The 16,467-nt window shown below is 39.9% G+C and overlaps 1 protein-coding gene across 2 annotated transcripts in view; it reads right to left on the reverse strand.

Annotated features, from left to right (window-relative positions):
- LOC308116589 (guanine nucleotide-binding protein G(o) subunit alpha) overlaps positions 1 to 16,467 on the reverse strand; it is a 104,943-nt gene that overhangs the window by 13,308 nt on the left and 75,168 nt on the right. Inside the window, exons 5-7 of one of the 2 annotated variants that reach the window (XM_080474848.1) lie at positions 8,817 to 8,945; positions 5,782 to 5,911; positions 645 to 798 (exon numbers count right to left, since the gene is read on the reverse strand). In XM_080474848.1, coding sequence (XP_080330974.1) covers positions 645 to 798; positions 5,782 to 5,911; positions 8,817 to 8,945 — 413 coding nt within the window. The remainder of the gene's footprint in view (positions 1 to 644; positions 799 to 5,781; positions 5,912 to 8,816; positions 8,946 to 16,467) is intronic. The other variant, XM_080474847.1, reaches the window with a different exon arrangement.

Genomic DNA, 16,467 nt, shown 5'->3' on the forward strand with positions numbered 1-16,467 from the left:
TCAGCACCACTGGTCGAGGCAAGACCAGGTTAGCAATCAGCATTGAACGAAACAAACAATATAAACTCATGACTTAAGGAGCTGATTTCTCTGGTGAAATGCTGACGTCTACAGTGTGATTTTGCTGGGAGGGGATAGAGGATATATCGTATCTCCACCTCATACATACTTATAAATCCCCATAACTATCTATAGCTGTGGGGGGGGGGGTTAACAAAACTCAAAGGACATAGCTGTAATTCTCTGAAATTGAGATTGCAACCTGAAAATCACAAACTACATGAAATTTGTTCCATGCAAAGTCACAAATGTGAATATGACACTCCTCTGCCTATAAAAGAATCATATAGGCTTTAGGTATAGAAACCTGCAAACCAATACAATTGACCTTTTTATTTGTCTTCCTCATTAAGTTCGCATTAGATTTAGATCGAAAAATGTCTGTTGTAGTAGAATACATATCGAAAATCAAGGTGAAAAGTTAAATGTATGTGGTTTTGATTGTTATTATTACAGTCATGGGCAATCACTCTTCCCCACTGCGACTTGCTTCAGTCCAAAATAAAAATGCTCAATATTTATACACCAGCTCCTCACTGCTTTCTAGTGCTGCATATGATGAACAGTGACCATGGAGTATTTACCAGTGTATTCAGGGAAGCAGATGGACAGCGGAGACTTGATGATCTTGTTTTCGAACAGGTCCTTCTTGTTCAAGAAGAGGATGATGGAGGTGTCCTTAAACCACTTGTTGTTACAGATGGAGTCAAAGAGCTTCAGAGACTCGTGCATGCGGTTCTGTAGGGGAGAGATTAGGCCAGTTGAATGGACCGTAAATCATACGCTCCAAGGCTCATTTACACTCAGACACACCCACAGTGGATTCACACAAACACACACACACACACACACACACACACACATGGACACACGTTAAATTACATGACCCAAAAAATGATCTGGATGAGTTAAGAACACTGTGATTGTGTACCCACAATGTAAAGATGAAGAGGAACTGTGGTGGAAATATATAAAAACAAAAAGCAGAACAGAAGTACCGTGGAGTTCCTCTTATCTCCGAATGCAGCACTTCGTTCTGCTCTGTGTGTGTGTGTGTGTCATGACATATCAGTAAAAAAAAAAAATAAAAAAATGACATATCAGTCATGGAAATTATTAGTAAGCCATGCACTTTTAGCTTGTTAGCTGTGCACCACTGTCTAATTTAATCACACTATGTTCAACTAAATTCTTAAAGGTACCCTGTGGAGTTTTCCACCATGAGGGGGCAGTGTGGAGCGCTCATTTCTGACATCATGTCAACCTACTCAGGCTTATGGCTGCTCCATACTAGGTCTGATTCTGACGAAAGTCTCCTTCTCAAAAGGGAATTTTCATCTTCTTTTTTCCTCATATGGGAATTTTCCATGTTTCGTTTGATTGTTTTTTCTTTTCTTTTACATGTTAGGCACTGTGAACTGACTGTTGTAATTACAATACAACGTCAATAGAAACCTTAATCAGTGCCTGTTTGACGGTAAAAGCCAAAATCAAAGTTTAAAACTTTTTCTCAAATGTGCCATCATTAAATGTCTGAGTCAAGTACCCACAATGCATTTCTGGTGAGATTTGGCTGGAGTGACACTATGAGAAGACTAGCTATAAAGAAAACCCCACAGCGGGTATGTTTAAGAATAAATACACAGTATAAAACATGTTAATGAATTATCAGAGAAACAATTCTAAAAACAGTTAGACCAATCAATGATTAAAAAAGTATTTCACAATTTTATATTTTTCAACATTAGGCACTTCACTTGTTGGAAAATTACATTTCTGCTGTAAAAAAAACCCCCACCGTTTTTGGTTTACATGTACTAGTAAAATCAATTAAAATCAATAACCAAACTTTGATTATTTTGATTGATTGTTTACAAAAAAACAACCAAACACCGGATCTATGCTGCTTTAGAAGTGCCTAATGAAGAAAACACGCTGAGATTGTGTTGAACACTTGAGTTGAAAGCAGCTTCTCTCTTCGTTTTGAACCTGTAGTGATTCGTTGTGGACGAGAAAGGAGAGAAAACTAAGAACTACGGAGAGTGAGATTAGTTAACGATAGATAAGATAGATAGATACTAGTGTTTTACAAACGTGGAAAGTTACTGCTTTCAACTCGTGGTGGGTGTGTCACCCTATCGGAGGTTTCATACCTGTCTGTGGGTGGAGCGTCTGCAGAAGATCTGACTGCTGATTGGTTAGAGAGGACAGTCGATGGCAGAGTGACAGGAGGAGTGGAAGGAGCCAGAGATGCTGCAGGGCAGAGCTTAGAGCAGGCACGGAAAAACGCAAGGGAGTCCTGGGACCCCGCCCACCCGCATCCCGCCATGAATGATACCCGTGACCCGACCTCCCTCGCCCCCCACGATCTACCCCGGCGGATAAACGTCCCCTACTACTGGGAAGAAGGTGTTGAGAGAGAAGAAGATGTGTTGTTTGTGTAACAAATAAGATAAGGGAAAGCACACAGAAAAACACGATGCAGGCGGATCTTGAATAAAAAGACAGGCTTGAGGTGGGATCTGTTGTTGTGCATGTGTTTGCGCTCACACAGCAGTTTATGTGAAAATTCACAAACATTTCAAACCAGTAAACCTGCGACAGAGAGGGAATTTCATTCTGTTCAATCTCGCGACATTCACTCATCAATTTATTGTTTACAGAAGATATAAGGGAAAACTCTATCTAGTGTTTTTACCTAGAAATGTTATTCAATTGTATGTAAAAAAAACACTTAAAAGACAAGCTGATTTTACACTGTTTATTTCTAACATGAAATAACTATTATTGTTATGATTATAAATATTATTGTTCTTAGGCTATGATGGCAATAAGAGGATACACTTAAAATAATAACTTGGTTTTTCCTATGGTCTCTCAATTGTCTGTTGTTTACATGTTTGTGCAGTTTTCACGATTACACGCTCAGATTTTAGCACTCTGTTTACATTTGGTTTTATTTTTTCACTGTATTTATATTTTCACACTTTACCCTCAGTTTTACAGCAAAAACTTTCCAAAGCTTTAATATACAGTTTTTTCATTGATTTTATAATACCTTTTAATTTTATACTCCCTGCCTCGCTTTTTAATGCACAATACAAATGACATTGAGATATAGAAATATTCTGAGACCACCTATCACATATTATTTTTATTCTAAGAATCACCATCTGGAACACATTCACATCGACGCATGCTGTTTCTTTGACAAAGCATGAAAAATTCTGAACATCAACATGAGTCATTTAAATCTAACTTTAGATTGTAAGTATCCCCTCTTGTCCGGAAACAAAATGAGTATTATGGGAAATGTTGCTGTTTTAATGAATTCATGCCATATCAACGGCTTTCAAGAACTCCCTAGAAGGGAAACCACCATGTATTACTTTATCACACCCATTACTGAGAGGGTGTTATCTCTTCTGTCTGACAGTGGAATATTTTCGCGGGGCAAAGGAGGCGCCACAGCTTCTGAATCAGCTGCCATGAATGTGCTTAATAGGAGGGAAAAAAAGTGAGATTTCATGAGAAACAGCTGAAAAACACTTGTGTTTGCGCTTCTAAACACTAATGACGCATTGCGTTAATGAGGAACAGCAATTCTCAGCTTGAAAAAAAAAGAAATGCCATCACTACTTAGAAGCCCCCCCGCCTTTGCTTCTGCTCGTGATTGTGAATTCTTTTTATTTTTTGGTGCACCTTTTCAGGGTTGAAGTGAAGCGAGACCTCTTCTGGCCGTGTGCTTGTGCTGATGAGGAGGTTAAAGAGGTCACAGGATGGAGTAGAACAGCCCTTTACTTAAAAAGTGTCTCATCATTGCACTGCAGTGTTATCCACTGATGGAACAGAAGGTCTCTTCATATCCTTTATCATGGATTTCTGTGTGTGTGTGTGTGTGTGTGTGATTGTTAAACATCACTGGAAAGATTTGATGCGGAGAGGAGGAAATGATGCTTGTTATTACTGCTGCAGGTGGGAGATTTGTCTTCCTTTCTATTTTAGTTTTTTTTTTTTTTGCAAACAAGCACAAACTCAGCTGAGGTGACAATATGTCCGTGACCTCACGTTGCCGGGGTTTGGACGGACATATTTCTTCCCAGCAGCACAAAAACACAACACAATCTGAGCAGAAAGCGTCTTTTCATGATGGATGTTTCCTCTCCTCGTCTGACGCTCTTCTGGCGCTCCCAGCTCAGAGGGAGGCTTGATGACATCTGCATAAATAGAGCCGCTACTGAACACAATTTCCCGACCCGGATTTCTCAAAGGATACACTTCAGGGCTTATAAATAGCAGCGAGCGGCGTGCATTCAGATCAGCTTTTTTGTTTTAGGTTACATGGCGTTGTTTTTTTTTCTTCTTCTTTATTTACTACCACGTGGCTGGTTGTGGCTTCATGTTGGGAAAACACAAAGCCACCTGATTGTAACTGTTTTATTACTCTGAGAGCTGCACCATAACCAGAAAATAATACATTAAATATACATTTTCGAACAGAGTTTCCTTCAAATACTTGCACTTTCAAATGTGCAAATAAATCGTTGTTTCTACGACTTGAAGAACTTAAATGTGACGGCACTTCAAACACATAACTCCAAGTACTTCTTGAAAGATGGGTACACATCAGCTGAAGAGGCTGATAGAAAAAAGCTGATTTTCCGACACTTTTCTTCAGGAAAAAGAAGTGCGATTTTAACATTATGCCATTTTAACAATCTTTCCTGTTGCAAAACACTGAAATGTTATAAATCCTCCATGAGGCGCTTATGTTTTTCATTTGTATTTTGTCGCCACAGAAAATGAAACAAATGTGACTTTGTGCTTTAAATAGTGCGTTAAATCTGCTGAAAGATCTGAAGTCCTCTCAGCCAAAGGGTCATGAGTTCTAAAGCCTTGAGCATGCATGTTATTTTGCGTTTTGTTTTGGTACCAACTTACCCTCATCTGGAGCAGAAATTAGTTGGAAAAACCTGCTTTGAAAATGTACAAACAAAAGACTTGGGACCTTTTGCGTGACACTCATTGCTACACGGCAGCTATAAATTGGTGCACATCATTTGCTTCGTACAGAGACGAACTTGTTTAACGACATCAAAGCAGGTGAACATGATTTGCATTGAGCAAAAATAATTCAAGCACACTCTGTGTTTTGTTTTTTGAATATGATCCAGATGTGGATCTCTGTTTCCAGCACATGCTTTGTTTAGCAAACAGGGGACACAAATAATTTGAATGTGGCCTTCGGTGCTGTTCTGCTGATATATTTACATGTTCTAGTGTGATATCATTCAGGACGGAAATAGGAGGACAACAAGGAGACGGTTTGATGTCCCAGAACTGCAGTCAGGTGCAGCATCATTAGTGAACATCAGACTGTGATAAGTTGCAATAAAAACAGCGGAAAGCAGGAAGTCTGTGTGTGTCCTTCCGCACACATTTTTTTTCATATGAAATTTAAATATAAAGATTTTGAGACGTTTGTCCCCGCCGGTCTGAAGCGTTTACACAGACCTTGCGTTTAATGTCAGCTTCCATGTTCCAGTGCAGACAATCTTTATACAAGCTGATGTTACCCGGTGACAAAGTACATCAGAGGATTACCGGTGTGTTGCACCACATGTTTACATTAAAATCTGATGTTGCAGTGTGTCACCTATATTTACTGGAGGTGTGCTCCATAGGAGACGGAGGGCGACGGATGTGAACGTGAGTGCTTACCGTGGTCTCGTCCTCGTGCAGCACCTGATCGTATCCGCTGAGAGCCACACAGAAAATAATGGCTGTGACGTCCTCGAAACAGTGGATCCACTTCTTCCTCTCCGACCTCTGACCTCCCACATCGAACAGCCTGGTGGACAAAAACAAGGGCAATGAATACAAATGCAGCTCCCAAAAGGGGAAAGTGCAAAAACATGTCAATGGGGCAGAGTTTCTTCAGTATTACTGAGACGCTCCACCAGGAAAAAGAAGTTTGGTGAAACAGCAACAGAGTTATTGCTCACTGAAGACGTCTCGTGGCTTTAATTCTGGTGAGCAGCTCTGCAGCTTGACAACAAACCCAGTAAAAGTAATCAGTAAGTTTAACTGTTACCACTTTTAATTACATTTAAGTCGTGTTTAATATGATTAGCCTTAATTCAAATCAGTTCCTTGTGCTTCATTTTCAGCTTAAACAATTTTGTAACTGTCTCCAAGAAGTAAAATAGACACCGAGGAGACAGAGAGAAGTCTGCGAGGGGTCTCCAAAGCCCATTCTTTATCCGGCATAGACAGATCCACTTGTAAACCGAGCCCGTTTCTGGATTATCAACAGTTCATTTACCTGAAAATGGCACATATTACTTCCAGGTCTAACAGCTCTCTGCTGGTCCATATGTTCTGTCTTTGAAGTGATCCAATATTACTGACTTCAGCTTTCATGTGACTGCTTTTTTCCCTCGATCTCATCTTCCAACCATCAACAATGGGATCTGATTGGTTTAATTGTAGCATCCTGCCCTGTGTGAACAGGCCAACCCAATGTGAGGCACGTGGTCATAATGTTACGGCTGATCGATGTAGCTAAGCAGTGACAAGCTGTTTAACTTGTTCAGCCAAACACAGCCAACATGACAGATGCTGTCATCATGTTTTCTCCTCGGCACGAGTGTCTCATGTCTGAGCCGATTACGTGGTGAAGTGTGTCCGTCCCGACGTTCGGGGTTTCAGCCTGACACAAAGTCGGACTCAGACTTTAAAAGACATCCGGCTTTGATCTTGGATGAGAGACACTTGAGGTGACGTGTCAATGACGTGTTTCTGCCATCTGTCCCCTGCATTAATATTTTCAGCTGGCTCAATGGAACAATGTGGCCGTGTGTGTCGGTGCGTTTCAGTGTTTTCTGATAGCTGGGCGAGGTTACTCGTGTGTGAGAGCAGTTTAAATTGATCAAAGTGGCAACCATTACAACATCACAATTAGATTAGGTAATTAACACGCTACTAAAAAACAACAACAACAAAAACTGAATTAGCATCATCAGACACAAGAAACAAATAAAAATGTACATTGGTGTTTCTAGTTAGTATCTTTGTAGATGGCTCCATGAGCCCAGTCCAGACTAGAATGTAATATCCCTTTCTTCCAAATCTGACCAAAAATCGTTTCCATTTTAATAATTTTTTTATTTACGAATATTAGTTGCCTGCATGGTCGTGAAGAAGTTAATTTGATCCCACAGTCTATAAGGCGGTACAGAAGATGGACGGATGAACTTATAAAATCACACAAACTGAAGTCTATTTGGCTTTATGCAGGATTTTAGTAAATCAGGTATTGTATGTGTGACTAAATACCTTCTTTTGTCTGGAGGCTTTAACTTATGTTTTTTCATGGGCTGAGAATAATGACTATGGATAACGGAAGAGTTTTAGGGCCACTGAAGAAAAAAAAAAATTTGGAGGCTACAAAAAATAAATAAATCTTCGTGGCCCCAGAAAAAGTCGAAAATCAAAGTCGAGATTTTTTTTTTTTCACGGTGGAAAAAAAAGTTCGTTCATCCACTTGCCAGCGCGTGTGACTGCTTCCTCAAAATGCATATCAGGCGGTTTAATGAAGTGATGAAAAGAAGCTTCAGGACAGAATCTAGTTCATAAACATGGTGCAGTTATCATCAGTATCAGGACTAGAAGAGACAGAGCAGCCTGCTGCCTTGTTCCGTCGCGGAAGTTCGTCGAGTACGAAGGACAAAGGCACGGATCCCGGGCTGCTTATTTAAATGTTTTCTTATTAATCAAGGAAATCCTGTGTAAAATCACATGTCCATAAGCAGTAAGCAACCCGATATAGTCAGAATTAAGTGTTTAATGTGAATTCACATCTACGAGCAAATGATGAGGGATGGATAGACGTCTCTCCGTGAAAAAAAAAAAATCTCGACTTTGATTTTCGACTTCTTCTGGGGCCACGAAGGTTTTTTTTTTTGTTTTTTTTAGCCTCCGAATTTTTTTTTTTCTTCAGTGGCCCTAAAACTCTTCCATACTAGTAAAAAGAATTGAAACAAAAAAAAAAATAATAATAATTCAAAGTGAAATAAATCCAGTCGTATAATAATGGGTATAATGGTAGGTAGGTTGATGGGTCACACCCAGAACAGGAACACTGGAGCCTCCCACACGCAGCCCGGACTGCCAGTAATAGCAATTGAGTCGACAATATTTAGGCTTCTCAACACAACACACCCAGTGCGACTCCTACACAAGCCGAAGAGTGGAAGTGGAACGCCTCCTTCAGAAGAACTGATGCTTTTCTGCTTTTTCTTGTATCTAATATTCATGCATTAGAATTTTGATGGAGAAGACTGAAAAATTCATGGGACTGGAAGAAGAAACAAGGACTGGTGCCCACAGTTGACTACATGCGTTGGTGTGTGTGTGTACGTCTGCACACACCCACATACACACACACACACACACGTACGAACAAGATAGAAGTGTGATTAAATTAGAGGTCAGGAGGAGACTCTTCCTCTGTTTTCTCTTTCATTTCCTCCTACCATCCTATAATGCCTCCCCTCAGTCATCATTCCCACAGCTCCTTGTTCTAATTGAATCAGACCTCATTAAAAAGACAGGGAATCATAAAAATGAACACTTGTTTAAACCATTTAATCTCATTAATTACAGAGGGGGGGGGGGGGGGGGGGGGGGTGGATAGATGAAGAAAAGGCAGCACTGCTGACAGAGACAGGCGATCTGATGTTCCAGGCACTGACCTGAAGTGGAGGTTTTTGAAGGTAAAGTGTGTCTCGACGATGCCCGTGGTCTTCACTCGGGTCCTCAGGATGTCCTGCTCTGTCGGCTGGTAGTCTGGCGCACCGATTCGATCTAGGCTGTCTAGGTAGCTGCACAACGACACACACAAAGAAACAACCTGGTTAATTAGGAGCAACAGATTCAATACCCAATGTGCTAACGGCGAGCAGAAAGAACTTGATGGTTAGAACCTGGAGCCTTTCTGTTCTCCCAGAGCCTGTGTGTTTGTCTGTCCCTTTGTGGATGGGACATATTCCATTCCTCGAAATTGACCCTTTTCTTTCCTGTTTCTTTCAAACTAACAATTGTTTATTGACGACAATTGTGACACAACAAGTCATTGAAAGATGTGCTGCTGTGCTGAATGCATTCCTCAGTGCCTTGCTCTGCCAAAGGATTGTTTCCTGCCAGTAATTTCACCTGTAATTTCACCCAGAAAACTGTTTCCAAATCTCTGCCCAATATCAATAGTGCAAATATATATAGTGCAAATAATGCACTATAAAGTAGAAATAACCTCCTGTACAAAACACACACTGATGTTTTTATCCTCAGCATAATAAAATCCGTATCTACCATAATATTCAGCGCCCTACTCTTGTTCTCAGTCACCGAAGATAAACTTTGTTTTCCTATATTAATGTTCATTGTGTAAAAACAGCAGATGTCAATAATGATATGAAAAAGAGCAAGATCTAATGATTCCTGAATCCCTCTGAAGTGTTGATCAAACCCACGAGAGCTGGAGCAGCTCAAGCCTTAATCTCATGTACGTACACCTGAGGGTTTCAGAGGAGGAAGTGTGCTGATCACAATGACGTCCTTACTCCCCCCCCGCCAAAAAAAAAGAAGAAGCATGCTGTGTGATGCGGCACACCACTTTGCAACGAAGCATAATGATATATGTCACGGCTCAGGTGGGTCACACAGACAGCATGACAACACACCCACCAGGTCGCAGTGTGTCTACTGATGATAGTAAATCTGCTTCTCACATGTCAGGTCAGGGAGTTTATGCTGAACAAAACAGTCCACAGTAGAGATGATATTCACTCTGACATACATGAAATTATTTGTGCACCTCCTTAACAAAAAACTAAAAGCTCAAACAGTAAAACCATTAAAAAAAAGAAGAAGTATAAGACACATAATGAGCCACATAATCTTTTTTTTTAGATTTTAGTCATAAATCAGTGACTTGAAATTGATCCCCAGTAGACTGTTCACCCTGTGTTGGTTGAAATAGGCTTAACTCGACCCTGACCTGGATAAATCAGGTATAGTAGATACAGGAACGCCTTCAGATATCAGCAGCACACACAGAAGAACGCATCAATCGCAGCGCGGACGGTTTCATCCAGACCGGCAGAAAGCATGGAGTCGTTTCCTGAACTGGACAATCAGCTTGCTTGGACAGATCTCACAGCCTGTTGCTACAGAATGATGAATGATCTTCAAGAAAATATGACTTATTTTTGTAGGTCTATGGAGAAAAATAAGTGTTATCTTTGTGTTTGCTCTACAGACCAAAAGCAGTTTTGCTGCAGTTCTTGTTGAAGCATATCTAAACTCATCAGCACTCTTCTGATGGGACCGATCGGATCTATCTTCATTTTGTGGTTACAAAACGGTGCAAAGCTCAATTTCTCTGCTTTCTGCAGCTTTTATATGGTGGAGAGAGTCTACGGGTTATTAATGTGAAAAGCTTGCAAGCCAAACACTGAGAGAGCGGAGAAGAATATAAGGGTTAAACAAACTACTTTTAATCTGACGTTTGAATGCAGCGCTAAAATATCAAACACATGTTTACAAAGAAAACATGTCTCCTTGGAGCGGATCTTTGTAAATATTTGCTACAAAGAAGTCGCTTTGATTCCTTCACACATTTTATATACTGGTGCTGGATCCCACAAGTGCATTCAAAAGCAAAGTGGATGTTTTTAATGTCCGTTTGCATAATGTAGATGGTAAAATACTTTGATACACTCCGATGTTTAAAAAGCCAGTGTGAACACAACGACACCACCGAGAATTGGCTTTGCAACTTTAAATGAATTTATATTTATTATTCATTTTTATAAAGATAAAGCATTTATTTTTATAATCTCTACAAAACTGTTACACATCGACCCTTCACAGGACACTCACTAAAACATGTTTAAATGTAAAACTTTAAGCCCGTGTTGACGGTGAAGGATATTTGTGGAGATACAACACTGCATGATGCAAAGCGGTGCGAAACCAACCGACCATTCACCCCTCCTTCAAGATTTCCAATATATTAGCCAGTGCTACTTTCCTCAGGTGCACTATGTTGATCACTGAAAACATCACTAATTCTGACTTATCTAGTGTATGATTAGAATCAATAGTGTCACTGGCAGTAGGTTTATATGCATAGTGCTGATGTTCAAGCACAGACTCCCATTATTCTTAAGATAAATCAGAACCAGAAACATTTTAATAATCCTCGTGTGACGCAGCTACACACAGAATAAACAGGACAGACGTTGAGGCAAGGTAATGAATATTGCAGAATAAAGTTGAATAAGTAATAATTAAATTAAATGTTAACATATACAGACATTTATTTGCATTAATAACATGCATTAAACTAGAAAAAAACAAATGCTTTTCCAAAGCACAATACGATCCGAACTATTTCTACAATCTCAACAATTAACCGAATTGTCCCAAATTTTTTATTACTTTATTCGGGTTGCCGCTGTGAGATGGATTAAAGACGGTGGTCTGAAATGCCGTGAAGTTACCAGAGCAAATTGCCCCTTGGTAAAATTTGAGAATAAGAATTTTGTAGGTAAGATGACTCTGCTGTTAAGTAATGGAATATCCCTGGAAGTGGCTCTTTATTTTTTAATGTGCGAGTATAAATCAGATAATCCCGAACAGCCCAGTTCCCAGATTGAGTGGGAGTGCGGCCCCACCGCAGCCCCCTGGCAGAGGAGCCATCACGCCACCTCATGTATTAATTCACGGCAAGATAAAGGAGACATGATGAAGAGCTGAATCTTTTGTGCTGACTTGGTAGTAGGTGTTACGTCTTGTAATACTCTGATTACTGCGAGACCTTATAAACTTCTCCCTCTGATCAAGTAGCAGAACGCTGGCAGAGATGGAAACGTGAGGTTCCATCCACTGTGATGGATGTAAAGCTGTCACTTAGAGATCAGCGAGAGTTGTTTCAGTGCTTTTAAAGGGACGCACGGTTATTTGTACGAGAGAAAGAGATAAAGGTGGAGAGGGAGCGAGGGAGGGGATATTGGGCGATTGTAAGAAGAAGTGAAGCGGCGCTCAAGTATGAGTGCAGACACACAAAGCACACTCACGCAGCTTCAAGTGATAACTATTGATTACACAGAGAGGAATATGGGTTATACCGTGGTACGGAGAGGAAGTAGAAAGAGAGGAGACAAAGAGCATGTGAGATGAAGAAAGATGTGTGTTTCTCTTCTACTCTGGAGTCTAGACTACACTAAAAAACTGTGGCGGCTGGCCAATCGAGGGCGCGGCCCCCCCTAGTGGAAGCAAGGATTTTTTTATTTTTTTTATGAAGAAAATACATTAATAAACTGCAATACTGCCGAAATCTGTTCATGCCAACAAAGTAGAGAGGATTTCACTCTCTCTCTCTAGTAATCTGTGTGTGTGTGTGTGTGTGTGTGTGTGTGTGTGTGTGTGTGTGTGTGTGTGAGCAGCCTGGGGCGCTGCAGAAAGCCGTCCTGAGGAGGCGGGGATTAGTAGCAATCTCACCAATGACTGATTAACACCAGAGTGACTGACGTAAAATTAAACTAATCCGCGTCATTTGATGTCCAAGACTTGGGGCGACTTTTATATTGTCCAGGTTAATGTTTAGAAATGCTCATCTGGTAATTCTTATTTAGCAAAAACCCAAGTCACCTTAAGTCTCGGCCCTCAAAAGTTGTGCTAATTTTTCATGGAGCCCTTTGGGAAAATTGGTTGCCCACCTGTGACTTACACCAATGGTGATTTCTGTTTTAGTGTCACACTTCTTTATGACATTATAAGATAATATTGTTAGAAGCTGTGGGGAGCCAAAGGCGGTAAAACGTAACTTTTCAGGTCAGATGCATTGATTTTGAAATATTGCCGTCTTTCTATACAGTCTGTAACTACCGTACCAGCAAGTGTCAGTCATCTTCATCGCACTTACAATGACACCAGTTGTAAAAATACCTAATTGGGTTAAATAGTTCATAAGTTTGCTCCCAATATCATTATTTTCTCTCAGAAAAAGTGGGAAAAGCCTCCACGTGACCCCTAGATTTCTATTGCTGCTGCTCCCGGAAGCTCTCTGGCGCCCCCCCCCCCCCCAAGGGAGGACAAATTATAACAGTGTGAGAGTAAAATACAGTAATATTGCTATCGATATGTGGGAAAAGGTTTTGCGGTCATCGTTTAAATATTTTTAGAAGTCAAAATTCGATATTTATCATGTAAACAATTGGAATTTTTCAAGTGGTATAAATGAAGAATACAAACGTTTGGGTCACTTCAGGTAATTAATGATTGGTTGGAGAAACCATGTGGCGTCACACCCTGAGAAATGACAGCAGATGAAAACAAACGCTGATTATAATTGCAAGTTGTAGCCTGACGAATCATTACAACGCTCTCCTGGAAAATCATGCAAAAAATGATTGCGCTGATTGTCCTCATGTTTGACCATTCAAGTGTCTCCTCTTGCCGTCTCTCCCGATTCTCCACCAGTGTTCCAAAATGTGACAGCGAGTTAGCTCCTCGAGGATATTTAACTATTCAGTGGGAAAGGTCAGCCACAATAGTCGGGGCTCATGGATTTGTCTTTCATGACCTTTCTCATCACAGGAGGTTGAATCATCTCTGAATAGAAACAGTCCGCTCACCGCTTCCACCCTGCAGTTTAGGATTTGAACACAAATGCCAACAACGCCGTTTTTCCATATACAACTGAATGTGTAACACGCATGCACACAGTGTGTACTGTAGAATACAATAATGATACCAAATGGTTTATGCATGCATTTAAAGCTTGTTTTGTTTTGTCTCGTCTTTCTTTTTTTTATGCCTAACATATAGTACATAGACCACTCCTGCATTAATCTTTCTCCTTGTACCCATATGACTCTTCATCGTGCAGCAAGTCGATTAACAGCCGACTCCAGACTCCACTACAGATTATCGATGGAAGAGGCTCAAAAGAAGTCCCAACATGAAAAGAAAAGGTTTCTGATTTCAGCACCAAATCCAAGTTTATTAGGTAATAAAACAATAAATTCCAAAATAAGGCCCAAGATTGAAAACTGTGTTTTCAAATTGTCTGTTTTTGGCAGCCCTTTGTGAAGTTTATTATCATTACATTATATAAAGACAAAACAACACCTGTGTGATATGAACAAATGCAGCTTTTCAAAAATAATAAGGGGGGGGAGTTTACTGAATTAGTCAAATGTTTATCATTTATGCTATTTGTTTTATGATATTAGAAAACTAAATGTGAATATTTTATCTTTATGTTTTTTACAGCTAAGAAATTTGAATTTAACAGATGTTTGAAAAAAAAAAAAAAGTATATCCACAATTTAATCCAAACACCAATATCTATATAGATATATTACACATAAACCATAAAAATTCAAGCTTATAATCGTTTTATTCTTACCCTACCCTATACGGAACATTTAAAAAAAGTTCCACCTGACGAGCTGTTCTCAAAAAGTGGCATTTTCAGCGACTCCAAGCTCCGTGGTTGTGTAAATGAAGACAAAATGCAGCAAAAATGTTCCATATTTACTTGAAAGCTATGTCACGCAAACAGACCTTAATTTCCTATGGCTTCTATTGTCAGACGGGATGATATTGGCAAAGTATAAAGTCAAAAATAAACCATTTACACAATCATATAGTTTCAGAAAACACAAACAATTACTATATTTCAGCCTTTAAAACCATGAAAAGGTTTGTTTTGCATAATATTTACATAATTTTCACTCTTAATGCATTACTGTTTGACATGAAATCATCCACCCTCCACCCCTGGAATCAAAATCTCATCCTTTTGTACAACACAATGCTAACAAATAAGCACAATCATGGGGCTCCAGGAGGAGCTTCAGAATGGCAACACAGAGCAAGGGAGAGGTCAGATAAATGGGCAATTATGCAGGCGAGTGGATGCCAAGTTATAGCACACTCCTATTGATCACCTGCTGTATTAACTCAAGTGCAATGACCCTACATTAGTCATTTACACTGACATATGGCTCCCTACAGAAAGCGATCCCATCATTCCCAGGCCATAACCCTGCGTACATTGAGCTGCCAAACAGACACTCAATGTACTGGAGAAAAACAAAATCAGTAGCGATGCATATCAACACTAAACATGCTGATATGTAAAATACATCAATACACAGGATAACACATAATTCCCAATACATCTCTGGTGTGGATTCACTTTGAAATACAGTATTATGTATTCAAACCATGTTTATCTCTATTGCGAGCTTAAGGAAGGTGACCTCAGACGTCCTTACTCATCGCTGTCACCCAGCTTTTAGTTCAACATCTCTTCCTCCGTGTTCACAACAACAACAAGCTTTTCGACAATGATGCAACACCATAAAGTCTGCGTACAACATTTAAAGAGACTCAAATGGAAAGGAGGGAAAAAGCTGCCTGCACAATTAAATTAACAGGTAATTTCACACAACAGGGCTCCACTGATTGCACCAGGACGTCTCATATACAGTAAAGGAATGCCGATAGATAAATGATGACACATTTGTGTAGTATGACATCACTACTTTTAGCACCGGACAAACCAGCTTTATGTTATCACCACCGGAATGAAATCAGCGTTGCTCCACAAATTTTGCATGCTAATCAAGATGCACATTGAATATCTTATAATTAACATAATAAGGTCATCCTGCCCCACACTCCATGTCTTTACTTTTGCCCTTTATAATAATTGATTTGAGATAGTTGACATTTCTACCAGTTGCAGATGTGTGCCGTAATCCAAGCGTCTTTCAGGGTTTAAACTGAGTTCTAATGAGGGTCTTTCTTACTGTGTGTGTGTGTGTGTGTGTGTGTGTGTGTGTGTGTGTGTGTGTGTGTGTGTGTGTGTGTGTGTGTGTGTGTGTGTGTGTTCCAAAGGCATGGATGTAAATCATAGAGAGAGCGAATGTGTATTGTGGTAAATAGGTCAGCACATGCGCATTTGTATCAAGACATACAGAAATAGAGCGAGAGAGAGAGAGAGAGAGAGAGAGAGAGAGAGAGAGAGAGAGAGAGAGAGAGAGAGAGAGATAAAATGCTATTGCAATTGTTGTAGTAAATGAAAAGACTTACTTGAACCTAACCTTTAACTCATTATAACCTTAAAAAAAAACAAAAAAAACCCCAACTCTTTATATTGGTTTGTTTTCTGTTCCCAAAATGCTCATAAGTGACTCTGATAAGACTCAATCACTTTCTAGTCTTTGACCTTTACATGTACAAGTTCACCCTCAAATACATGTGAAGTGTCCTGTGCTTTAGGTGGGTGGTTAGGTAGGTGGGTTTGACCCCTCCAAATGAACCATT

This window comes from Lipophrys pholis (assembly GCF_963383615.2).
Source record: "Lipophrys pholis genome assembly, chromosome: 11".
NCBI lineage: Eukaryota > Metazoa > Chordata > Actinopteri > Blenniiformes > Blenniidae > Lipophrys > Lipophrys pholis.